This window comes from Vulpes lagopus, chromosome 10, assembly GCF_018345385.1.
Source record: "Vulpes lagopus strain Blue_001 chromosome 10, ASM1834538v1, whole genome shotgun sequence".
NCBI lineage: Eukaryota > Metazoa > Chordata > Mammalia > Carnivora > Canidae > Vulpes > Vulpes lagopus.
Window position 1 is genome coordinate 61,834,492 of NC_054833.1, and position 20,284 is coordinate 61,854,775.

General features: G+C 54.1%; 1 protein-coding gene across 4 annotated transcripts in view; it reads left to right on the forward strand.

The window, feature by feature from the left end:
* The first annotated feature begins 693 nt into the window (after positions 1 to 693).
* Positions 694 to 20,284, forward strand: part of SHISA6 (shisa family member 6) — a 275,521-nt gene continuing 255,930 nt past the window's right edge. For all 4 annotated transcript variants that reach the window (XM_041771846.1, XM_041771847.1, XM_041771848.1 and 1 more), the window contains exon 1: positions 694 to 1,352. In XM_041771846.1, the coding sequence (XP_041627780.1) occupies positions 694 to 1,352 (659 nt within the window). The remainder of the gene's footprint in view (positions 1,353 to 20,284) is intronic.

Below are 20,284 nucleotides of genomic sequence, written 5' to 3' on the forward strand. Positions count from 1 at the left end.
TCGGCCCGCCCGGCCGCTGCGCTCCGCCCTCCCTGCCTCCCTCCCTCCCGCCGCCGCCGCCTCTGCAGTCGCAGCCGGGCACGGTGAGTGGGTGAGGGCCGGACGCCGCGCCCCCCGCCCCCGCCCCCGCCGCCCCCGCCGCAGCCCGCTCCGTCCCGGAGCCGACCCACGCGGGAGCGCGCTGCGGGGCCGCCGGGCCCCTCCGGCCGGGCCGGGCTCCTCGAGGGCTGCGCCCCCGCCCCGCCCGCCCGCGCGCCCGCCCGCCCCGCCCCGCCCCGTGACCGGCTCCCGTCTCGTCCCGCAGGACGCGCCCGGACGGGACCACGCCGCCGCCGCCGCCGCCCGGAGCCGCGCTTCGGGTCCCGCCTGAGCCGCGCCGCCGCCGGCGGGGGATGGGGCTGCCCGGGAGGCGCGCCGAGCCCGCAGGGGGAGCGCGGGGCGGGCGCGCGGCGTGAGCGCCCGAGCAGCCCGAGCAGCCCGAGCAGCCCGAGCAGCCCGAGCAGCCCGCGCCCGGCCGGTCCGTGCGCTCCGCCGCCGCCGCCCGCGCCTCGATGGCGCCATCGCCCCGGCGCCGCTGACCGCCCGCCCGCCGCCCGCCGCCCGCCGCCGCCGCCGCCTTCGAGCTCGGCCTGCCGCGGAAGCCCGCCCGGCCCCGGCCCCGGCCCCGGCCCCGGCCCCGGCCCCGGCCCCGCCATGGCGCTGCGGCGCCTCCTGCTGCTGCTGCTGCTGCTGCTCTCGCTGGAGTCCCTGCACCTGCTGCCCGGCGCCCGCGCCGCCCGCGGCCGCGCCGCCAACCGGACCCTGAGCGCGGGCGCCGCCGCCGTCGGGGGCCGGCGGCCCGGGGGCGGCCTGGCCCGGGGCGGCCGCGAGCTCAACGGCACCGCCCGGGCGCCCGGCGGCGCGGACGCGGGGGGCCGGCGGGGGCAGCCCGCGGGGGCGGCGGCGGCGGCGGCGGCGGTGGCGGCGGCCAGCGCGGCCGTCACCTACGAGACGTGCTGGGGCTACTACGACGTGAGCGGCCAGTACGACAAGGAGTTCGAGTGCAACAACAGCGAGAGCGGCTACCTGTACTGCTGCGGCACCTGCTACTACCGCTTCTGCTGCAAGAAGCGCCACGAGAAGCTGGACCAGCGCCAGTGCACCAACTACCAGAGCCCGGTGTGGGTGCAGACGCCCAGCACCAAGGTGGTGTCGCCGGGGCCCGAGAACAAGTACGACCCGGAGAAGGACAGGACCAACTTCACCGTCTACATCACCTGCGGGGTGATCGCCTTCGTCATCGTGGCCGGCGTCTTCGCCAAGGTCTCCTACGACAAGGCCCACCGCCCTCCGCGGGAAATGAACATTCACAGGTGAGAGGCCGAGCGCGCGAGCGGCTGCCCGGCCCCGGTGCCCGGCCCCGGCGCCCGGTCCCTGTGCCCGGTCCCTGTGCCCGGCCCCGGCGCCCGGCCCCGGCCCCCGGCCACCGCGCCCGGCCCCGGCCCCCCGCCACCGCGCCCCCCTAACGTGCGCGGGCCCCTGTCTTCTCCACACTGGGCACCAGCACCTCGCTCTGACTCTGTCTCTAGGACCAGTTTCTCCCTCGCTCCCTTGACTGGCAGCTAAACCCCGGCTTGCTTCTTTTCACCACTTCTTCAGAGTCCAGAACGCATGCTTTGGTGGTACGGGGGGGGGGGGGGGGGGGCGGGGATTACCGGGCAAAGTGAGGAGCGGTGGGGTCCATGAAGTTTGAGTCTTAAGAATTGTACAAGTCCTGTAAGCCTGGATCAGGGGGTAGGGGTGGGGGCCCCGGGTTCGGCTTTCAGGACAAAGTGGGCACTCTGGGGTACGCTCCTCGGAACCTTTGGTGTTTTGAGTCTGAGCAGCACATCTTCTCGGGTGTGGGATATTGCACGGTGTTGGAAGCCTACAGGAGGGAGTACCAAGTGATTTAGCATAAGCTGGATGTTCTCGGTGTGCAACCGGGGGTGATGCAGAAGGGATGCCTCCCGGGTAAGAAGGGGTGGAGATTTATCCATTCCGGGTTGACCCAGGGCAGATGGTGTCTCCTCACTGCCTCCTGCCCGAGTGGGCTGCTTATTTTCCTGCCGAGACTGGAAGACTTGTTCTTTAAAACCCTGTAGGCAGAACTCTCCTCTGAGTTAACATTCTTGCTGTGTTAAGCCCGGTGGGCAGCCTTTTCCCTGCTCACGTTTGGGGGGCGGTGGGGGCAGCCTCCTCCCAAAACTTAATGCCGAGAGCTCAAGATGTGGTAGTGCCCAGCCCCACCCTGCCTGCCTCCCAGCCCACCACCCCGGCTCCCAGTGAGTCCGGAGGGAAGCCAGAGCCCCAAGAAGAGGAAACCGGCCTCTCCTCACAAGTCAGCAAACGCTGCACCCAGGGGAGGCAAAGTTAGCTCTGCTTCCAGTCCCCTCGTGATGATGGATGGCTGGACTTGGTTCAGCAGAGTCTTTCAGGGAACAAACCCTGCCCCGGGACATGCATCCATTTTTGGCACATGGTGTGGGCACTGCCCTGGTGACCAGGACCCCCCACCCCCCGCCCCAACCCCTTTCCCCAGACCAGTCCTGCTTCTGAGTGAGCCAAGCAGGCCCCTCCTGCCCTGAACTATACACCATGAGCTCGTCTCTACACTCAGCTTATTATCCTTTCGGCCCGAAAGCCTTCTTCCCCTTGCTGCCGTTGGACATTAATCAGCCGTACCTTGATGAAGAGAGAAAAAGGCAGATAGAAATTTTTGGGCATGATTTCTTTTTTCATCCTTTGAAGATGTTGAGAAAAGATGATACTCCCTGGCAGGTCTTACTGAGTCAAGCACACGATGTGTGGGTATTTCAGTATTGACATACATATTTGAGGGTCAGAACTGGGTGCTTCCAAAAGCAGACCCCTTGATAATCCACACCTGCTGGGTACCTGGCTGGCTCAGTGGTTGAGCATCTGCCTTCAGCTCACGGCCGTGATCCCGGGGTCCTGGGATCGCCCCCACCCATATCGGGCTCCCCGCAGGGAGCCTGCTTCTCTTCCTCTGCCTTTGTCTCTGCCTCTCTCTCTGTGCCTCTCATGAAAAAATACAATCTTTAAAAAAAATAATCCTCACCCACTACCCCAAGGTACCACTGGGCCCCATCCCACCCTATCTTATCCTGAAGGATAAGTGAGATTCTGTGCCTGGCTGGTCCTGGGCGCTGATGGAGGAATTGTGACAAATGGTGTGCGCTCAGCCCCGTGTCTCCTTTGGGTCTGGTCTGATGAAGGGTTCTCCCTCTTGGCTCACCTTGCAAAGCAGAGAAGGAATAGCCAGTGGGGAAAGCACCTTCCTGAAGCAGATGTACCTGGTCCTTATCCCTCCTCTGCCTACCTCCAGGCCCAGAGCCTTGTTCCTCTTCACTTTCTCCTGGTCTCCCATTCCGCCTCCCCCCACCCCCAACTCTGGCCACTATGTGACCTCCTGCTGGTTGATTCCCACAAACCTTTCTCTTGGCTTCTTTCTTCTCTGAGCCTTTGTCTTCTTAGACTGAGCCCCGCAGCCCCCACCCGCCCTGCCCTGACCTTGCTACCACCTACCAAATGTATTCCTCATCACCTGGCAGGATACTGATGGGCTCTGGATGCTGTCCCTGGCCTCTGTTCTACTGGCTCTTGACCCTGGAGATGTCATGGTCCCTCTGAGTGTTTTCGCCCCCTCTGTATCACCGTGACCCCTCCCCCAAATCCGAACTAGGGTGACTCATTTGTGTACAGGTGTGTGGCTCAGTGACTGGTGTTGGCTTTCGGAGCAGTTTCTCCTCGGGGCCGGGGAAGGAAGCGATCCATGGATGGGGGATGAGTTCAGCTTTAGGCCAGGATGTAAATATGGGATGTTTCTCCCTCAAATTCACCTCCTGATTTTATTCAGTTCACAGCTTCTCTTCCAACAGCTGTAGCATTGCCTGCTCAGTGCTTTGGAAACTGTCACGCTGGTGCTTGTTAGGTAGGGGACGACGCCTGACTCTGTTTGGGGGAAGGGGACAGAGCATGAGCCGCCGTCCCTCGAGGACACTCCACGAGTGACCTTGGGGCAGGGGAGGGCACCTCCTCATCCAGCTTTGGATGACTCAGGCACAACAGCGTCCCATCCTGACTTTTCCCCTCCCAGGCTGCTCCCCAACTCCTGGGTGTGTTACCACCACTCGTCTTACTTGGCTCCCACCTCAGAGGTCACACAGCTTGCCATTTTAGGCAGTGTTTGGTGCAGATGGTCCCGTTGGGAACCCGAGTAGGGAAAAGAGAAGAGATAAATAGTCCCACCTAATGAGTTTTCCCCAGGAGGAGAGTGGCGAAAAGAAAGGATGGACCCTCTCCAGGGGTCACGGAGGAAGTGGGACGTGCGTTAGGTTCCATCCATGTGCCTTGAAATAGTTCAGCAGAGTCGTTTCCTTTCTGAAAAGGTGAAGGATTTTTTTTTTTTTTTTTTTTTCCCCAACGTGTGATCCTCTCTCTGGAGATGGTAGTTGGGCAGGCAGAGGCCGGGGCCGAGGGAGGAGAGATGCTTCATTGAAGGGGATGTTTGTGGGAGGGTTGGCAGGGGTGAGGAGGAAGGAGGCTGCTGCCCTGAGATCAGCCATCTGCCTCCACCTATGTCCCCAGGCTGGTCAGCCCTGCGCCTGCCCATGAAACACATTCCTTAGAGCTGGGCTTCCTTTTGCTGCTCTGGCCCCCGCAGGGAAGAGCAGATTTAGTCTTTTCCAGAAGTGATTAGACCTTGCCATCCTGTTTCTGTAGGAGAAGCCAGTGTCCGTAGGGGAGACTCTCTGCTCTCTGGTGATTCGACCATATGAGCAGAGTCACATCAGCTGGACCCCAGGGAGGAGGAAGAGATGGCCAGAGGAGACCAAAGGGACCAGAGGCCGAGCCGTGCTCTGGATCTGGGGAGCCCCTGGGCGTGGGGGGGCCCACATTTGCCAGCCGGAGCCCCGTTTCCCACCCGGATCTCGACCTCACCTTCCCCCAGTCACCTTCCCGGTGCTGAGACTCAATTGAGAAACCACAGGCATGCACCGAGTTTAATGCTTCGTGAGCGCTTTTTGTGGTGCTTCCTGGGGCTGTTTGTTCCATGAGGGGCTGTCCATCTTCTCCCAGGAAACGGCCCTGAATGAGCTGTCTCCCATTCAAACCATTCAAACATCCTTCCTCCTCCTCGCCTAGAGTTGATTCATTAGTGTCCTGGAGATGAGCATCTCCAAGCAAGAAACTCTGGCTTTTTTTTTTTTTTTTTTTGATCTTTTATGAAATGGCTACTTAGCTGATGGGGCGGGAAGCTATTAGGGTGTTGTAGGTGTAGGCGGTACAGCCAGGGATGCCCTGGGTACAGCCAGGGATGCCCTGGGTCCTCCCGCGGTACAGGGATGGGGGGGATGGAGGAATTTAGGGTGGGGGTGGGGGTGGGGGTCATGCTCAGGGTTTCAGGCAGAGGAACCTCAGCAGATGTTACCAGGAAAAAGGAAAAAGTGTCAGGAGGTGACCCTACAACCATTAGGAGGGTCCTTTGTCTTTAGGCTCCTCTGCTTCTTTCCAGAGGAATCAAGAGAACATTTTGTTCCACTTTTCCCCCTCTTAGAAATTAATGGCAAACCCAAAGAGGCCTGTTTTGTGCTCACAGACCACATCAACTTCAAGAGCAGGACCCCTTTGCTGGCGGATCTCGTGAATTCTCTTCCTAGGTTCCCAGGCAATAAACTGTCACATCATCCCCAGACACTCCCATTTTTTGAGGCACTGTGAGCTCACTGTAATGAATTGATCTAAACAGAGAGTCAACTTTTTTTTTTTTTTTTTTTTTTTTTACTTCAAATAGAGCAGTTGGAAGGACGGGAAAATAACGTCTTGCCTTGGAGCGAAGGTCTTGAGCCTTGCGTGTTTTCTATTGCCTTGGAAGGGAAAAAAAATGCACGTAGGGAAAGGAGTGAAATTGTAGAAGAATTTAAGGAGGCTCCTGGATGAGGGGCTAGAGAACGATACCAGGAAGATAGAGGCAAAGACAGGAAGGTAATGGGATGAGAAGCAGATGTGCCCAGGTCCTGGGCTACATGCAAATGCCTTCATTGCACAGATGAGCCCCGCTCACATGCCGTGGGCAAGGTATGCCTCAAACCAAATCCCTAAAGCCTTTCAGGTGGATGTTACCTTGGACACACGAGGCCAGCAGAGCTCATTCTTGATTTAGCAGCTCAGCCGTGCAAACTACTCTTCAGAAATCTGGCACTTTGATAGTCCTGCCTGGGCCATCGCTTGCTGCCTTTGTGTCCTCTCCCATCCCGCCCCAGCCCAGAAGGCATGCACCCGTGTCTGTGTTCACCACCCACAGCCCCACCCCAGGCTCAGAGCACATTCCTTGGGAGGAATCTGCTGCCAACATACCGAGAGATTCCCCATAGCGCTAGGCTGCTGAGACACAGGTGGAGAAAAGTCCAATTCACTGTTTTCAACCTGTTTTAATAAGAGATCAGATTGATTCTGCAGTTGATTCAGATCAGTTGTGCAGGAGGCAGTGGTTCAGACAGCCGAAGACGGGAGCTGATGGAAAGAGGTTAATTCACCAGCCCTGGGCAGACATGCCCGAGGAGGATCCAGAATAGAAGGGAGCTGCACCCAAGCAGGTTTCAGCCTTCCCCCTCTCACTGCCTGACTTCTCCGGGACCCGGCGGGATGGATCGCCCTTAGATCTTAACTTTTCTGGCTGCCTTTCCAAAAGTGAGTGAGAATCCCCAGGGCAAGCTGGAAAGCACACCCAGCCACTGGCCATGGGACGTCGCCGCTCACCTCCCTCCTTGGCCCCCGTGCCCCGTGCAGCATGCTGCATAATCCATTTTTTTAAATTACAGTGAATTCAGGCGCACTGTGTCTTACTTAACGATACTGGTTCTATCCCTTGAAGACGTGCACCCTGTTGAACCACAAAATTGCCTTCTGAGCTTGTGGGTAAAGTGTCTCAGATTGGCAATGTGGAAGGGGCTCTGATGGATTCTATTAGAGCCTGGGTTAAATTTGTTTTTAAAATATCTTCTGATGTGAATCCCCATCTACCACCCCCTCAACATTTCACTGTCTTGGGAAACTCCAGCCCATTATTTTTCCCTGAGTCACATTTCTGACCTCATGTTTCTAGAAGGTAGTGCGGATGGGGAGGACGGCTTGATGCAAGGGTTTACCCGCAAGCCCTCAGAGGCTCTCCGTCCCTTGGCTTATTTCACCCCTGTTCAGGATAGATTGCACACGTACCCCCAGCCTTTCACCCCCGGTCTAGTCTTCTTTTATCTCTAGAAGTAAAACCAAAACATCCTGAAAACGCAGAGTAATACAGTTGACCCTTGAACAACACGGGTCTGAACTACGCGTGTCTACCTTTATGCAGATTTATTTTTTCAGTTTTATTCTACCTTTTGTTTTTTTAAGTAGGCTTTGTGCCTGACGTGGGGCTCGGACTCACAACCCTGAAATCAAGAGTCACATGCTTTCCCGACTGAGCCAGCCATGCACCCTCAGATGTTTCTTTCAATAAATAAAGTGCAGAACAGTAAATGGATTTTCTTCTACGATTTTCTTAACGTTTTCTTCGCTTCGGCTTACTTTATTGTTAGAATACAGCATATGTGACACATAACGTGCAGAGTACGGGTTGGCTGCTGTGTTGTTGGTAAGGCTCCTGATCAGCAGGAGGCTCTTAGTAGTTAAGTTTTTGGGGAGTCTAAAATTATCCTTGGATTTTCACCTGCATGGGGAGGGGGTTGTTGCCCCGCCCCCCCACCATTTCGTTCATGGGTCAATCATTCTTTTTATTATTTTGTAGTCAGGGTAATTGTAGAATTTTTGTCATGGGCAAACCATGTAGTCTCACTTCCTGACTTTATAGGTGAGGCGATGCCCAGGGAGGCCAGATCACAATGCCAGGGGTCCCCAGCTAGCAGGTGGTGAGCTAGACCTTGAAGCCCTTGAGGAAACAGGGGTGAAAGGTTTGGAGGGGCAGAGGCTGCATCCTGGGCCCACGCATGCTCCTGCCAGTGTGCAGCGAGCACCTACAGTGGCTTTACACACCCGTTTCTTAGTTGCCGCCAGATAACTTCCAGATGTTGAGAGATGAGAGTGATAGCCTTCTCCCCTCTCTTGCTTCCCTACATTATTTGGATCATTCCTCATTCAGTTCAACCATCCCCTAAAAGCATTTCTCTGCCGATCCTCTTCCCAGTTTCCTCCATGTCCCTTTGCAGAGGGGCACCAACCTGATCTAAGCACGATCCTTTAGTGAGATCTGAGTGACACAGCCCATCGAAGCAGGGGGATGCGGTGCAAGCTCGAAAGTTGTGAACCACAGCAGTGGACCACCCAGTAAAACCACGGGCAGACCTCTGTAATTCAGGATGTGGTCTCTGGATGCTTTCTGTCCATCCCGGAGATGGAGGGGTAGACGGGGATGCTGACACCTACCAGGTTCAATGAGTCTCAGGTTTGCTAGAAACCACCAGAGACCTCCAGGCACCCCATGGCCCAGTGGGTGGGGGCAGGGGGATTTCACGTTTTGTCCTCCAGGATGGCTCCCTCTGACATTCCCCCTTCTCTGCACTGGACCATGCTCCCCCAGGGACAGGGTGAGTACAAGGTGAGGGGTCTAGAGAAGGATGGCTAATGAAGCTGGAAATTCAGGTCCCATCGTTCTGTGGGACTCATTTCTATGGTATGCAACTTGGGGCCTGTGTCCTGCAATGTACCTGATTGTAACTCTGAAAGAACCAGGACATGTACGTATCCTAATGTGTCCTCCTTCTGAACAGTCACCTTGGGAGGCCCCGTGCTGACTCTTCTTCAGAAAATGTGGCCATTGTTCCCCTCCTAGAAGTGTTCTCAGAGCCCGTGGCATGTTATTCTGACTGTCTGTAATGGTACATATTTTTATCCTCTTAGGGGTAGATCTGATTCTTGTAAGTGGCGATAAGTCACGGGGCCGGGGACGATGAATGGACTCGGTGATCGGCCAGTTATTCGCAGAGAGAACGAGTGCCTCCAGTAATGAGAGCTGCTCTCCTAGGAGCCGCGTCAGCTGTCCCCAGAGGCTGAGCCCAGAAGAGGCGTTCCAGTAACCGGCGGCCGGCCCTGCACAAGCCGAGCCCGGCTTGCCACGGTGGCCACTTTGCAGGGACCACCCTGTACGTGGAGGGATATGACCAGCCTCGACAAAATCAGCCGCATGTCCTGTCGGGGTGTCGGGGCAGACAGTGGAGGAGCTGCTCCAAGAAAGGAGTCGAATGAGCCAGAAAGAGTTCAAATAACTGCCCAGAAAGGGAGAGAAAGAAAAAGAATGTCCCACATTTGTTCACCAGATAAGCAGACAGATAGCTCAATTTAGATACCTAATTTGATTCTGAGGGTAGAAGGACCCAGTTTCTTGGATGCGTGTGGCCGAGCGTGGGGTCAGAGCTGGAGCTGCATCTCGGCCTCCCTCTGGTGCATGTGGATGCCATCACCTCTGCAGTCTGCAGTCTGGCTTTCACGTGCGGTCCCCACTGGGGCCAGCCAGCCATCAATGAGGCAGAAATGTTTGCACGCGCAGGGAGGTGGGGAGCTTCCAGTGAGCGTGGTCCGTGTGTTTACTGCGTCCCTAGACCCCACCACCACCACCAAGAGTGCACTTATTGTACCAGATTGATCACAGAAGTGGAGTGAGCATGGGGTGGGCTGATTTTAGGGGCAGGTGATAAGGGGCCACTGGTGCTGTTTGTCGCTAAATTTTCCTTGATGTAGTTGGAGAAACAGCCACTGTGCTGCTGTAGCGGGGGCTGGCATTGCTCTTCTCCATCAGGAGCTGGCAGGTGGTGGCACCCCAACTACGTGGGCTGGGGCACAGCCTCTGGCCCCTGCAGACACCAAATGGACACTCGGGAGGAGTCAGCTTGGCTGGGAATCCCCCTTCTTGTGCTCAAAGGTCGGGATCGGGGGAGACCTGTTTCCCAGATGCTTAAACAGCCCTGTTTCCTGTGCACCTGCAGAGAGCTGGCACCAAGGAGGGCCAGAGGCCTCAGAGGAGGCCTCAAGGTCACGTGGATTAAGCAAAGGAGGTGGTAGGGAGAGGCTCGGGAGAGCTCCCGTCTCCAGGGCTTGCTCTGTGCCCAGAGCCCTGCTGTGTACTCGACAGACTCTCCCACTGCATCTTTCCTTTACCCTCAAGGGAGAGATGCCCATTGAACAGATGAGGGCATCAACTCAGAGAGGCTTAGTAACTTCCCCAAGGTCACACAGCTAGAACATCACCAGCCTCCATCTCCTTTGGGGGCCAGTCAAGCTCTCGCCTTCCCAGATGTAACTGGGTCAGTGATGCTCAGGTTCCCTGAGAAAACGAAGACCCCTCTTCCCCATGCCCTGGCACGTGTTGCCACGGTGAGAAATGGGGGTGCTTGCTGCCCTGCAGGCCAGGGTACCGCAGAACCGGGCTGGTGGCCTCGCTTACAGTGCCTGCAGGGCATGAAGCCACCAGGGTGGTGCAAAGGCTTGTTGTCAAGAATGGATTATGTTGGCCGAGGATGGGGAGGGCAGCGTGAAGAAAAGGTGGAAACGCAAAACAAAACAAAGCAAAGCAAAACACCCTGATTCCAGGGGCGAAACAACAAAAACAACAAACCTTGACAGTATTGGCAGATCCCTGGGGCAACTCTGCACAGAGTCCCAGCTCCAGAGTCATAGAGGCGCCAGGGAGAAGTGATCTGGGGGCGTGAGGATGGACCTCGGGCCATTCCCAGTTTTAATTACTGAGACCTCCAGCTCCGCAACAGCTCCATTTATCACCACCCCCCTCCCCGCACGGGGGCACACAGAGCTCCCGCCAGCTCACTGGTGCTTCCTAATTCGTCAGTCTTTCCAAAGGATTTCTCTTGTTTCTTGTGACCTCGGGGCCTCTGTCCTGAAAGGCAGTCTCCAAGGAAGGCTTCCCAGGGAACCCTCAGCACCCCTGGGCTTTACTCCCAAGCTTCTGTCGTCCTGATCAGTGGTGGCGGTCACGGCCATGGTGGGGGTCAGTGGCAGGACTCGCATACCCTGGCCTGTGGCACTGGGGCAGTGTCCCTGATTGAGAAGGGCACTCACTTTTTTTTTTTTTTAAAGATTTTATTTATTTATTCATGAGAGATGCAGAGAGAGAGAGAGAGAGAGAGAGAGAGAGAGAGGCAGAGATAAAGGCAGAGGGAGAGGCAGGTTCCCTGTGGGACTTGATCCCAGGACTTGGGGATTGCGACCTGAGCCAAAGGCAGATGCTCAACTGCTGAGCCACCCAGGTGGCCCATAGAGGGGCACTCACCTGATGGAGGGGGTTGTGGGAGCAATTTCCTTGGCTTGCCCCAGGGAGGGGGCTGATTCCTGGGCGCCCTTTCCAGTCCCTACCCTCACTCAGACCCACACTGCTCAAAGGAACAGGAGAATCCTTGGTCCTCCTTGCCCGGGGCCACCGTCCCCACCTGGAGACCCTGGAGGCCAAGTTCCAGCCTGGCCCTAGGCGGCTACAGCCTTGGCCCTGCTCCCCAGAGCTTGGGAGAGGAGTCGCTGCTTTCTGCAGCCTTCCCAAACACTCATTATTCCTTGCTTTTTTGGCATTTGGTCTCGTGTACTGTTCCTATTAGCTCCAGCATTAAAGTCTCATTACTTAGGACATCTGTCCTCTGGACACATTTGCGGCTCCCTGAGCCAAATGTCCTCTTCTGGGAAGTACACTTTCCACCATGCCCCCTCTTCCTCTTCGATCTTCCTTCGATCTTGCTGCCCCAGCAAGGAGGGATTTGAACCCAAGAGGTCTCGCAGGGGGAGGAGGAGCGGCTGTTCATTCTAAGTGGTGTGTGCTCCAGAGCCCACCTGTCCCCTCCCTTTGGAGGTCTTGGAAACGCAGACCCTTGCTGTCACCCCTGGGCAGTTGGGCAGGAACAGATGCCGATCCCCACCTCCGGGGACCTTGTGGCCGCTCCGGGTCTGGTGGAAGAATCGAGATCCCAGCCACCCTGTGAGACTAGCAACTCTCTCTCTCTGTGCACTCTCTCTCTCTTTTTTGGACTGCATCTCGAGAGAAGTTTGTTTGAACTTTCCCCGGGCCATGATCCCCCCTTCCTGAGACTTGGGACTGGGGTGGCTCTTAATGCTCTGGGCTTCTCTGTTCTCAGATGATCAGCAGCCAGCACCTTGCCCACCTCTATGCCAGCACCTTCCCCCCTCCAGCCTCAAGCATTCCCGAAGGGAACCGGGTCTCTAGCAGAGGATCTGTCGGCTTCTCTCTCTCCCTCTTTCAAGTCCCATCATTAAAATGTTTCTTCTCTGCTCCTCTTGGTGTCTTTGTCCACTGTTGCTTGTTTCTCCCATCTGTCCTCCTTTTGATCCTTCCTCACTTCTGTTGGGTTGTGTTCCTTTGCTCTCTCCCTCTGGCTCTCTCCTTCCTGAACTTGTCCTCTTGTCCTGCTGTAACTTCATTAAACTGCATCGATTCAGACTCTGCTAATTCCGAATTTACCCAAATCGGACCTGGGTGAGATTGTTTTTCTTTCCTCTGTCGGATAAAAATCTGTGATGAACAGATTAATGGCCCAGACAAGACTGCAAAGATTGCGCAGGGCGCGTATACCATGCGGAAGGACAGATTTTTCCAGCAGGCTCTTCCATAGACGATTGGCATGCTAATTACAAATCATTCTTATCTATTCAATGAAGTAGCTCTTCAACGATCAATTTCTGTTTTTTTTTTCCCCCCTAGCCTAGTTTGTAATCCTGCAATGGCCCGGGAAGCAGTAAAAATGCATTTCCTTTAGAGTGTTTTACAATTTCCACTCCTGTTTCATTGATTGGGATTAGCCTGCCCCCATTTCTGCTGAGTTGGTGATGCTTGACCATTAGGCTGCTTTGAAGTCCCTTTTAAATATCCTTGGGGGGCTCCTGCTAATTGCCCCTCTTGTTTCCTTTTGTATTTCCCTGAGTTTTTGAAATTTGGAACCATTCTCTCTCTTTGGGTTTTGAGAATTTTGTTATGGACCATGGCACAACTCAAAAGGTTCACCGCCTTTCCCTCTTGCTGCAGCATGAGCAGCTGGACACCAGGGCCTGAGGCCGACTTCCGGGTTTTCCTGGGAGCTGAGATAAGAGGCAGAATCACTTCCGGTCCTCATGATCTTGAGTGATTCCCTTGGGTGACTCCCTTGGGTGACTCCCTTGGGTGACTCCCTTGGGTGACCCTCGCAGTTTCTGCTTTGGTCCGTTAGCCTGGCTGTGGGATGGGGGGCTGTCAGGTTGTGGAGGTGTGTTCTTCTCCATCCCTATTCTGATTTCAGCATCCCTTGGTGGGGGCGATCATGCAAGCCGTGAGTGTACATCTGCACCTTCAAATACAACAGCTTTGGGTGAAAATGCATTTTCCTGACACTCTCCTGTCAGGTAAGAATGCTATCTGCAAACGGCTTCCCGTGATTGCTTGCTTTTAGCATCTTAAACTCACAGAATCTCTCGGGTGGGAGGGACTTGGGGGTGTTTTAGTTCTCCTCCTCCCATACATGTGCATCGAGAGAGCTGGGCCTCCCTCTATTCCTGGAAGCGGTCTATCAGGTTCTTAGGAACTCTTGTTACTTCTTATGGAGAGCCAGCGTTGACTTCCTGGCATGAGGCATACCCAGTGGGGCAACCCCTAGGAAATGTATCTTTCTGGAAGACAAAGAAGACTTCTCTATGAAGATGGCAGTGCACACCCCCTTCCCCCAGTCTTCCTTTTTCTTGGGTAAACATCCCTAGTTAGGAGTCTGCTCTTCCTGGGAGATGGATTCAAGTGTTTGTGCCTGTACAGTGAAGGTGGTTCACATAGAAGTAGGCTTGTAATTCTCTAACACAACCCCAAGTGACATTTCCAAGAGCAGCAACGTGAACCTCATTCAAGGGCCTTGTGAACATCTGAAGATTGCTTTTGGGGAATTGGTCGGTCTCCAGTGCTAGGCACTCGTCCATCTCTTCGACCATGGTGTCAGGACGACATGTGTGTTTGCTTGTTTTGTTCACACCTGTATTTTATGCCTAGAGTAGTGCCTGGCACAGAGTGGGTGCTCAGTTAATGTGGTTGATCCAATGAATGGCTTAAGTAATTAAAATGGAGAGGACGTTAGGTGGTCTTTTTGCATACCCCACTCTTCTGCTGGTTGTGTTGGTGTGAAGGTACTTGAGCTTGGAGATACCAATAATGTTTATAATTCCTTTTTTTTTTTTTTTAAGAAGAAAGGAAGGAAGGTAGGAAGGAAGGAAGGAAAAAGAAGGAAAGAAAGAAACAGGCAAGTAGGAAGAATGAAGAACAAAACCCCAGCTGAATCCTTGGCAGAAAATGTTGCCCTGGCTAGTGTCATGTGTTTTGCTCTTTCATGCCCCGGCTGGAATCCTGATTGGTTTTGTTCATGATGTGAGTCTCCTTGCTTTTCAGTGGTACTCTCTCTCGAAGCTTCCTGGCAGTCTAGCAGAAGCACAGTTTGTGATGGCCTTGGAGAGAGGAACAGACACTCTCTTTGCGCTTGGCTCTCAGAGTCCACGTTGAGGGTTCAGGGAAAACTGCTGTGTGACCAGATGCATTCCTGTCCTTAGGCCCGAGTGGACAATATGGGATGTGGGTGGTCCCTTCCAGGATGACCCGTGGCCATAGTGTGCCATGTGGCTCGCTCCTCATACCCAGAGTTTTGCCCATCTGGTATCATAGAATCAGCCCTCTGGGATGTCCCTCTTTCCACCCACACTTCTGTTGTGGTCCTAAAGCCCAAGCCTGGGCAGACACAAGGAGGTTGTTATAGTGTTCATTGGTTGCCAGGTTCTGTTCTAAGTGCTCTACGAATATTACCTCATTTAATCTCTGTAATAACTCTAAGAGGTAGACATTATTTTTGGCCTTATTATTTAAGCTCTATTTTTTCAAAGAGAGAATCACGGGGCCCTTAAGCAGCTAGCTGGTGATTGCCAGCATATGAAGTGGCCAGCACTACCCCCTAACCCAGGCCACTCTGGTTCCTGAATCCCCAGGTTCAACCACGAGGCTATCCCACCTTTATTTTGCCTCAGCTACACATTTAGGTCTGTGCCTATGGCACGTCAAGAAAACGACATCAGAAAAACAACAACAAAAAACCAGTGGCAGGTACATTTGTGAACTTGCCTGTCACTTGGCTGCCCAAGTGGTTCTGCTTGGGCACACATCTCGGGAACGTTTTTGTTTGCCCAACTTGAAGTGGTAGCTGTACCTGACCCACCCAGGCCTTTGATTTGTGCTCAGATGATCCAGATGCTTCTGGAAAAGTCTAAACTCGATGTTGATGCTACCCAGTTTCGCACTCCTGGGTAAATCTGCACATGATTCACGAGGCCGGGAGTGGTGGGCGTTGGGGAGATGCCCTGAAGGGTGAATGGGCACAGCCATGCTCTGCCCGTCTCGTGGCTGGCTGGCATGCCACAGCCCCAGGACAGGTGCCCATCGAGCAACTTGCCCTGCTTGCCTGCTGCACAGAGCAGCCGGGGCCGAGCCTCCCCTCCCTGAGTCCTGCGATGTTTATTGGCCACGCTGAATTCCGATTGTGCCCAGGACAACTCAGACCCTCAGAACAGCTCAGTGCAGATGCACAAACATTGTTACCGCAACAAAGGAGATGTCCACACCCATTTGGAGCCTCTCTGTATGAGGAGAGCGGTCTTGTGCACACACAAAGCCAGCAGCTGTGTTTTCCAAGTGGACTGTGAGAGAACCAGGGATAAGCACTAAATTAAGCCATTCTCCTTGGTCCATGTTTATTAAAAATATATTCGCTTCAATTGTCCGCAGTGCACATCTCGCAGAATAAAGGTGCCCCGACTGACCAGTAAACAGGTAGGAGGATGTGGTCAAAGAGGACGCTAGCTTCCCAGGGTGTCAGTGTCCAGCAAAAGCTCTATTATCTGGGACTCAGAAAACCAGAATATTCTATTTAACTGGAATAGAATGTCTGCATTCTGCTGCTAGGAGAAATACAAAAGTAGCCATCAGAGATTTACTTAAAGAGAGAGAGAGAGAGAGAAAAAAAAAGAAAACCTGAAAAAAAAAACAACCTTCCTTGGTTTGTCCTGCAGCTTGTATACAAATAACTCCATTTTCTAGAATAATCTACATTTTGCTTAATGTTCTCCAAAGAGAACTAAAGATTAGAATGGTGGCCCTCTCATGGAAGAAAGTTGCATTCTTTAAAAAAAAAAAATTAATTATATTCAGTATATTCTACTTAATTAGGCAGGAATGCTTTTAGAAAATTCTTCAAGATCAAGAGTGTTCTCATTAGTCCTGAGGAATAAGAACATTAACCAGAATAGCTTATTCATCGAATAGTTTATCTGTTTGGTCTTTTATCATACCTACCCAACAGCAGAAATGCTTTTCTGCTCCTCCCAGAAAGAGAAAGGGCAGGGTTAGGGGTCGAAGCCAGCCAGCTTGCCTTCCCTTGACACAGAAAAAGAACTTCCTGGATGCTGGGTGAATCTCCTATGTCCTATCCGTGGCATTTCTGTGGCTTGGAGCTCCCGAGATGGAAAGTCTACCAAGTTTGGGGACAGAGTGCTGGATAGAAGGCAAAGGTTTGGTAGAGCAAGACTGTGGCCCAGAGCAGAGCAGGGGGCTAAGGAAGTGCGTTGGTGTTCTGCTCAGGACTTCGCGGGACGAGACAGTTGCCTGCTAAAAATGTAAAAACATCCCAAGCTACTAATGTCAATGACCTTCTCTGGAGGGTCACAAGAAATGGGTAGCTGAGTGGGAGCTGACTTTCCTTTGGGCAGATTTTTGCACTAAATATTGAACACTCTCTAAAACCTTGTGTTCAGAGACCGTTGGTTGGAGGGACGAGTGAACGGATGCATGGATCACCAGGTGGTGTAGAGGCAATCTCTGCCTCTTAACCAACCCATCTGTGAAATCTGGATTTACCACTTACTAGTCATGTGCCCTTGGGCGATATAGCGAACCTTGCAAAATCTTAGTTTTCTAATCAGCGAACTGTGGCTCTGAATAGCGTCTACCAAGTCATGTCATTTTGAGGATCATCTGGTACAGTGCATGAGGGGGGGGGGGTTAGCCCTGGTGTCTGGCCCATAGTAATTGTTCAATAAATGAGAGCAGTCAATTTCTGGAGTCTTTCCTTTCCTGCTTAATTATTTCCTAAGCAGGCAAGATGAGAAAGCAGAGGTGTGAATAAGGTCTTATTTTTTCCCCATCAAGGGGAATCACATCAGCTTTTTAGAAAGATTCCATGTCTATTGGATGCAAGGTGGTAGCACGTCAAAATGTTGGCTGGGCCTGGTCCCTGGTGTGCAGATAATGCAACACTTCAGAGACATTCAAACACACTTCCATTTCCTTGGGCTCAGTGACAATATTAACCGAGGCTTTAAGCAGATAAATAATCGGCCTTGACCTGAATCCCTTATTTACTGACTGTTTTTCTCTGTGCCGAAATGTGCCCAAATGTTTTTCTCTGTGCCCATTTGCTGCATTGGCAACCCCGGCTGGAGAGGCCAGGAGGACTCCCCTGTGGAGGTGGACCATGCATGGGGACATGAGATGAATGTAAGTGGCAGCCCCCATGAGCAGAAGGACCCCTGGGCCCGGGTCTGAATTTCTCTTCTGTCCTGTTCCGGTCGCGGAATCCACCGGAGCCTCAGTTCCTTGTTAAACATTGGGGTGGTGGTAACCGCAGAGGGTTTCTGTGGGTGTCACAGTGGAAAGGCAGGTGAGCACATCTAGAACCTGGTTAGTGCCGCACAGGTGCCAGGGGATGTCTCTGTGAGGCCGATGGGTAAGACCCAGACGGTGGCTACTGGGGATGCCTGAAGCTCCCCGCCCAATTATTCTCGACGACCGCTTTCCCTACTCCCATTTGCTGCCCAATTAATTTCCTCGCCCCTGCTCGCCACATGTCCGCGAAAGCCAAGGAATCCGTGTGCCAAAGGGAGCAGTGGACCAAGGCCGTGATGCAGGCAGTTCAGGCAAAAAGTGAGCTTTTGTTAGACATACCCAGATCTGGCTCACTGGGGGCAGGGAGGCAGGGAGGCCCAGGATGATTCGCAAGATTCTACAAATGCTCTTTTAAAAAAAGAAATTTTTTTAATTATTTTTATTAAGTAAGCTCTTGGCCAACATGGGGCTCGAACTCATGATGCTCATATCAGGAGTTGCATGCTCCATCGACTGAGTCAGTCAAGCACCAACCCCCCCCCTCCTCCTTGCAAGATTCTTCAGGTTCTTTTTTAAAGATTTTATTTATTTATTCACGAGAGACAGAGAGAGGCAGAGACACAGGCAGAGGGAGAAGCAGGCTCCATGCAGGGAGCCCGATGTGAGACTCGATCTCAGGATCCTGGGATCACACCCTGAGCTGAAGGCAGGTGCTCAACAGCTGAACCACCCAGGCATCCCAGATTCTTCAGGTTCTTAAATGAGATACTTGCTGGGGGGTAGGGGGCAGGGAGGGCAGGTGGGGTTGGCCCTTGGCTGGGAAGCCCCTCTGTCCTCCCTCACCTGCCTGGCCCTGTCCTGTCCCCCACCCCTCAGTGCCTCCTACTGGCCCTCCCCCTCCTCCCTCACCTCTGAGTCACTTCAGAATGCTTTCTCTGAATTTCTCTTTGTTTTTCACCTTGCCTTTTGCTCCCTCTACCTACTCATGCCTGCTTGGTCCCCTTGTCTCTGTGTCCCTTTCTTGGCCTCCCCCTCAGTCTCCCCCTCAGCCTTCCTTTCCTTCCCTGCCTCTCTGTGGCTCTGAGTCCCTGCCTTCCTCTCTCCACCTGTCTGCCTTCCCTCCTCTGGTCTGTCCCTTCTTCTACATGGGCCAAGGTCTGTGTGTCTCCCCCTTCCCCCCCAAGACCTGGAAGCGGCCGCCCACTCTCTGGCAAGCCCCGCCCCTCCAGTCCTCAGTGACCGATTTTCTCTCTCTCTCTCTTGGAAAGTAGCTCAGGCCCTAACCCATTTCCTGGGGCGCATCCAGATTAATTAGGTGAGATGGGGATCGCACGTTGCAGAACTGGAATAATATTTATCAAGCACCCTGGGGAGAAGGGGATGGAAGATGAAGAGGAGAGAGGAATGGGAGCAAGGAGGGAGGTCATGAGCCGAAGGGCTGAGGGAAAGGGGGTGTGAGGGGGGCTGCCAGAGGGTGCCACTCCCAAGGATGCCACCTGGGAATTCGGGCCACCTCTCTAGTCACCAGGGAAGGGGGGACTGGGAGCATGTCCCTGGCTACCTTGCTCTTCCTGAGGACCACACAGGGCTCCCCCCCCCCCCCCCAGATGGCCTCTGTCTTCAAGAGCGCCTCTAGCGCATCCCAACCCCACTTGGCTGTGCTGCTCAGCTCAGCCCATCCAAGTGGGCATCTGGAAAGGGTATGGGGCAGATTGCCATTCTCAGGAGGCAATCGCTATACCTGATTAAAACTCCTTGTCCAGCCACAGGCCAGACCGAAGCACACTAGTATCTCCCCAGCCTGATGGTCTTCAGAAAAGCATCTTCCCTCCACCCCTGAGTCTCCACAGCCAATGTCCCTCAGAGCTTCTCAGGGGATGGGCATCAAGAGCGCCCCCATCCTGCAAGAGGGGAACTCTGTTCCAGAATCTCTGTTGCATTCTCCTTGGCTCGCAAACCGAGGGGCAGATTTCCCCTGAAATTGCCATGCACACTGTTGGTGTGGACCATGGGGATAGGTGCTGAAACCCTACAAAAGTGGGAACAGGGCTGGTCTTCACTCCGCCCTGTGCTTATGTAACATGGATGGGCTGTGTGCCAAGGCCTCAGGGTACAGTGAGGGCCCCAGCAGATAGGCCCACTCCTTGGGGATCTTCCTTTCGGCATCTCTGACTTCACTGTACCCCAGAGCCCAGCCCTGTGTCTGATCCTGGTACGAGCTGCTCAGTAGACCTCTGTAGAGTTGATCACATTGAACCTTAATCAAGGACTGGCTTCACCTCGTGATGCACACAGGTATCTCAAGGTTTCTTAACCTCACCACTGGTGGGCCAGGTAATTTTTGGTTGTGGGGGGCTGGCCTGTGTATTGTGGGATGTTTAGTAGCACCCTTGGCTCACCAGAAGCCAGGAGCACTTCCCTCCTCAGCTGTGACTGCCAAAAATGTCTCTGGATTTTGCCAAATCCCCCCGTTCCTTCGTGAGCAAAATCACCGTGGAGAAGCACAGATGGAAACTCAGTCTTGGCCTCCCCAAAGCACTAGACTTAACCTCAAGACCCCTTCCACCTCTGCTGCCT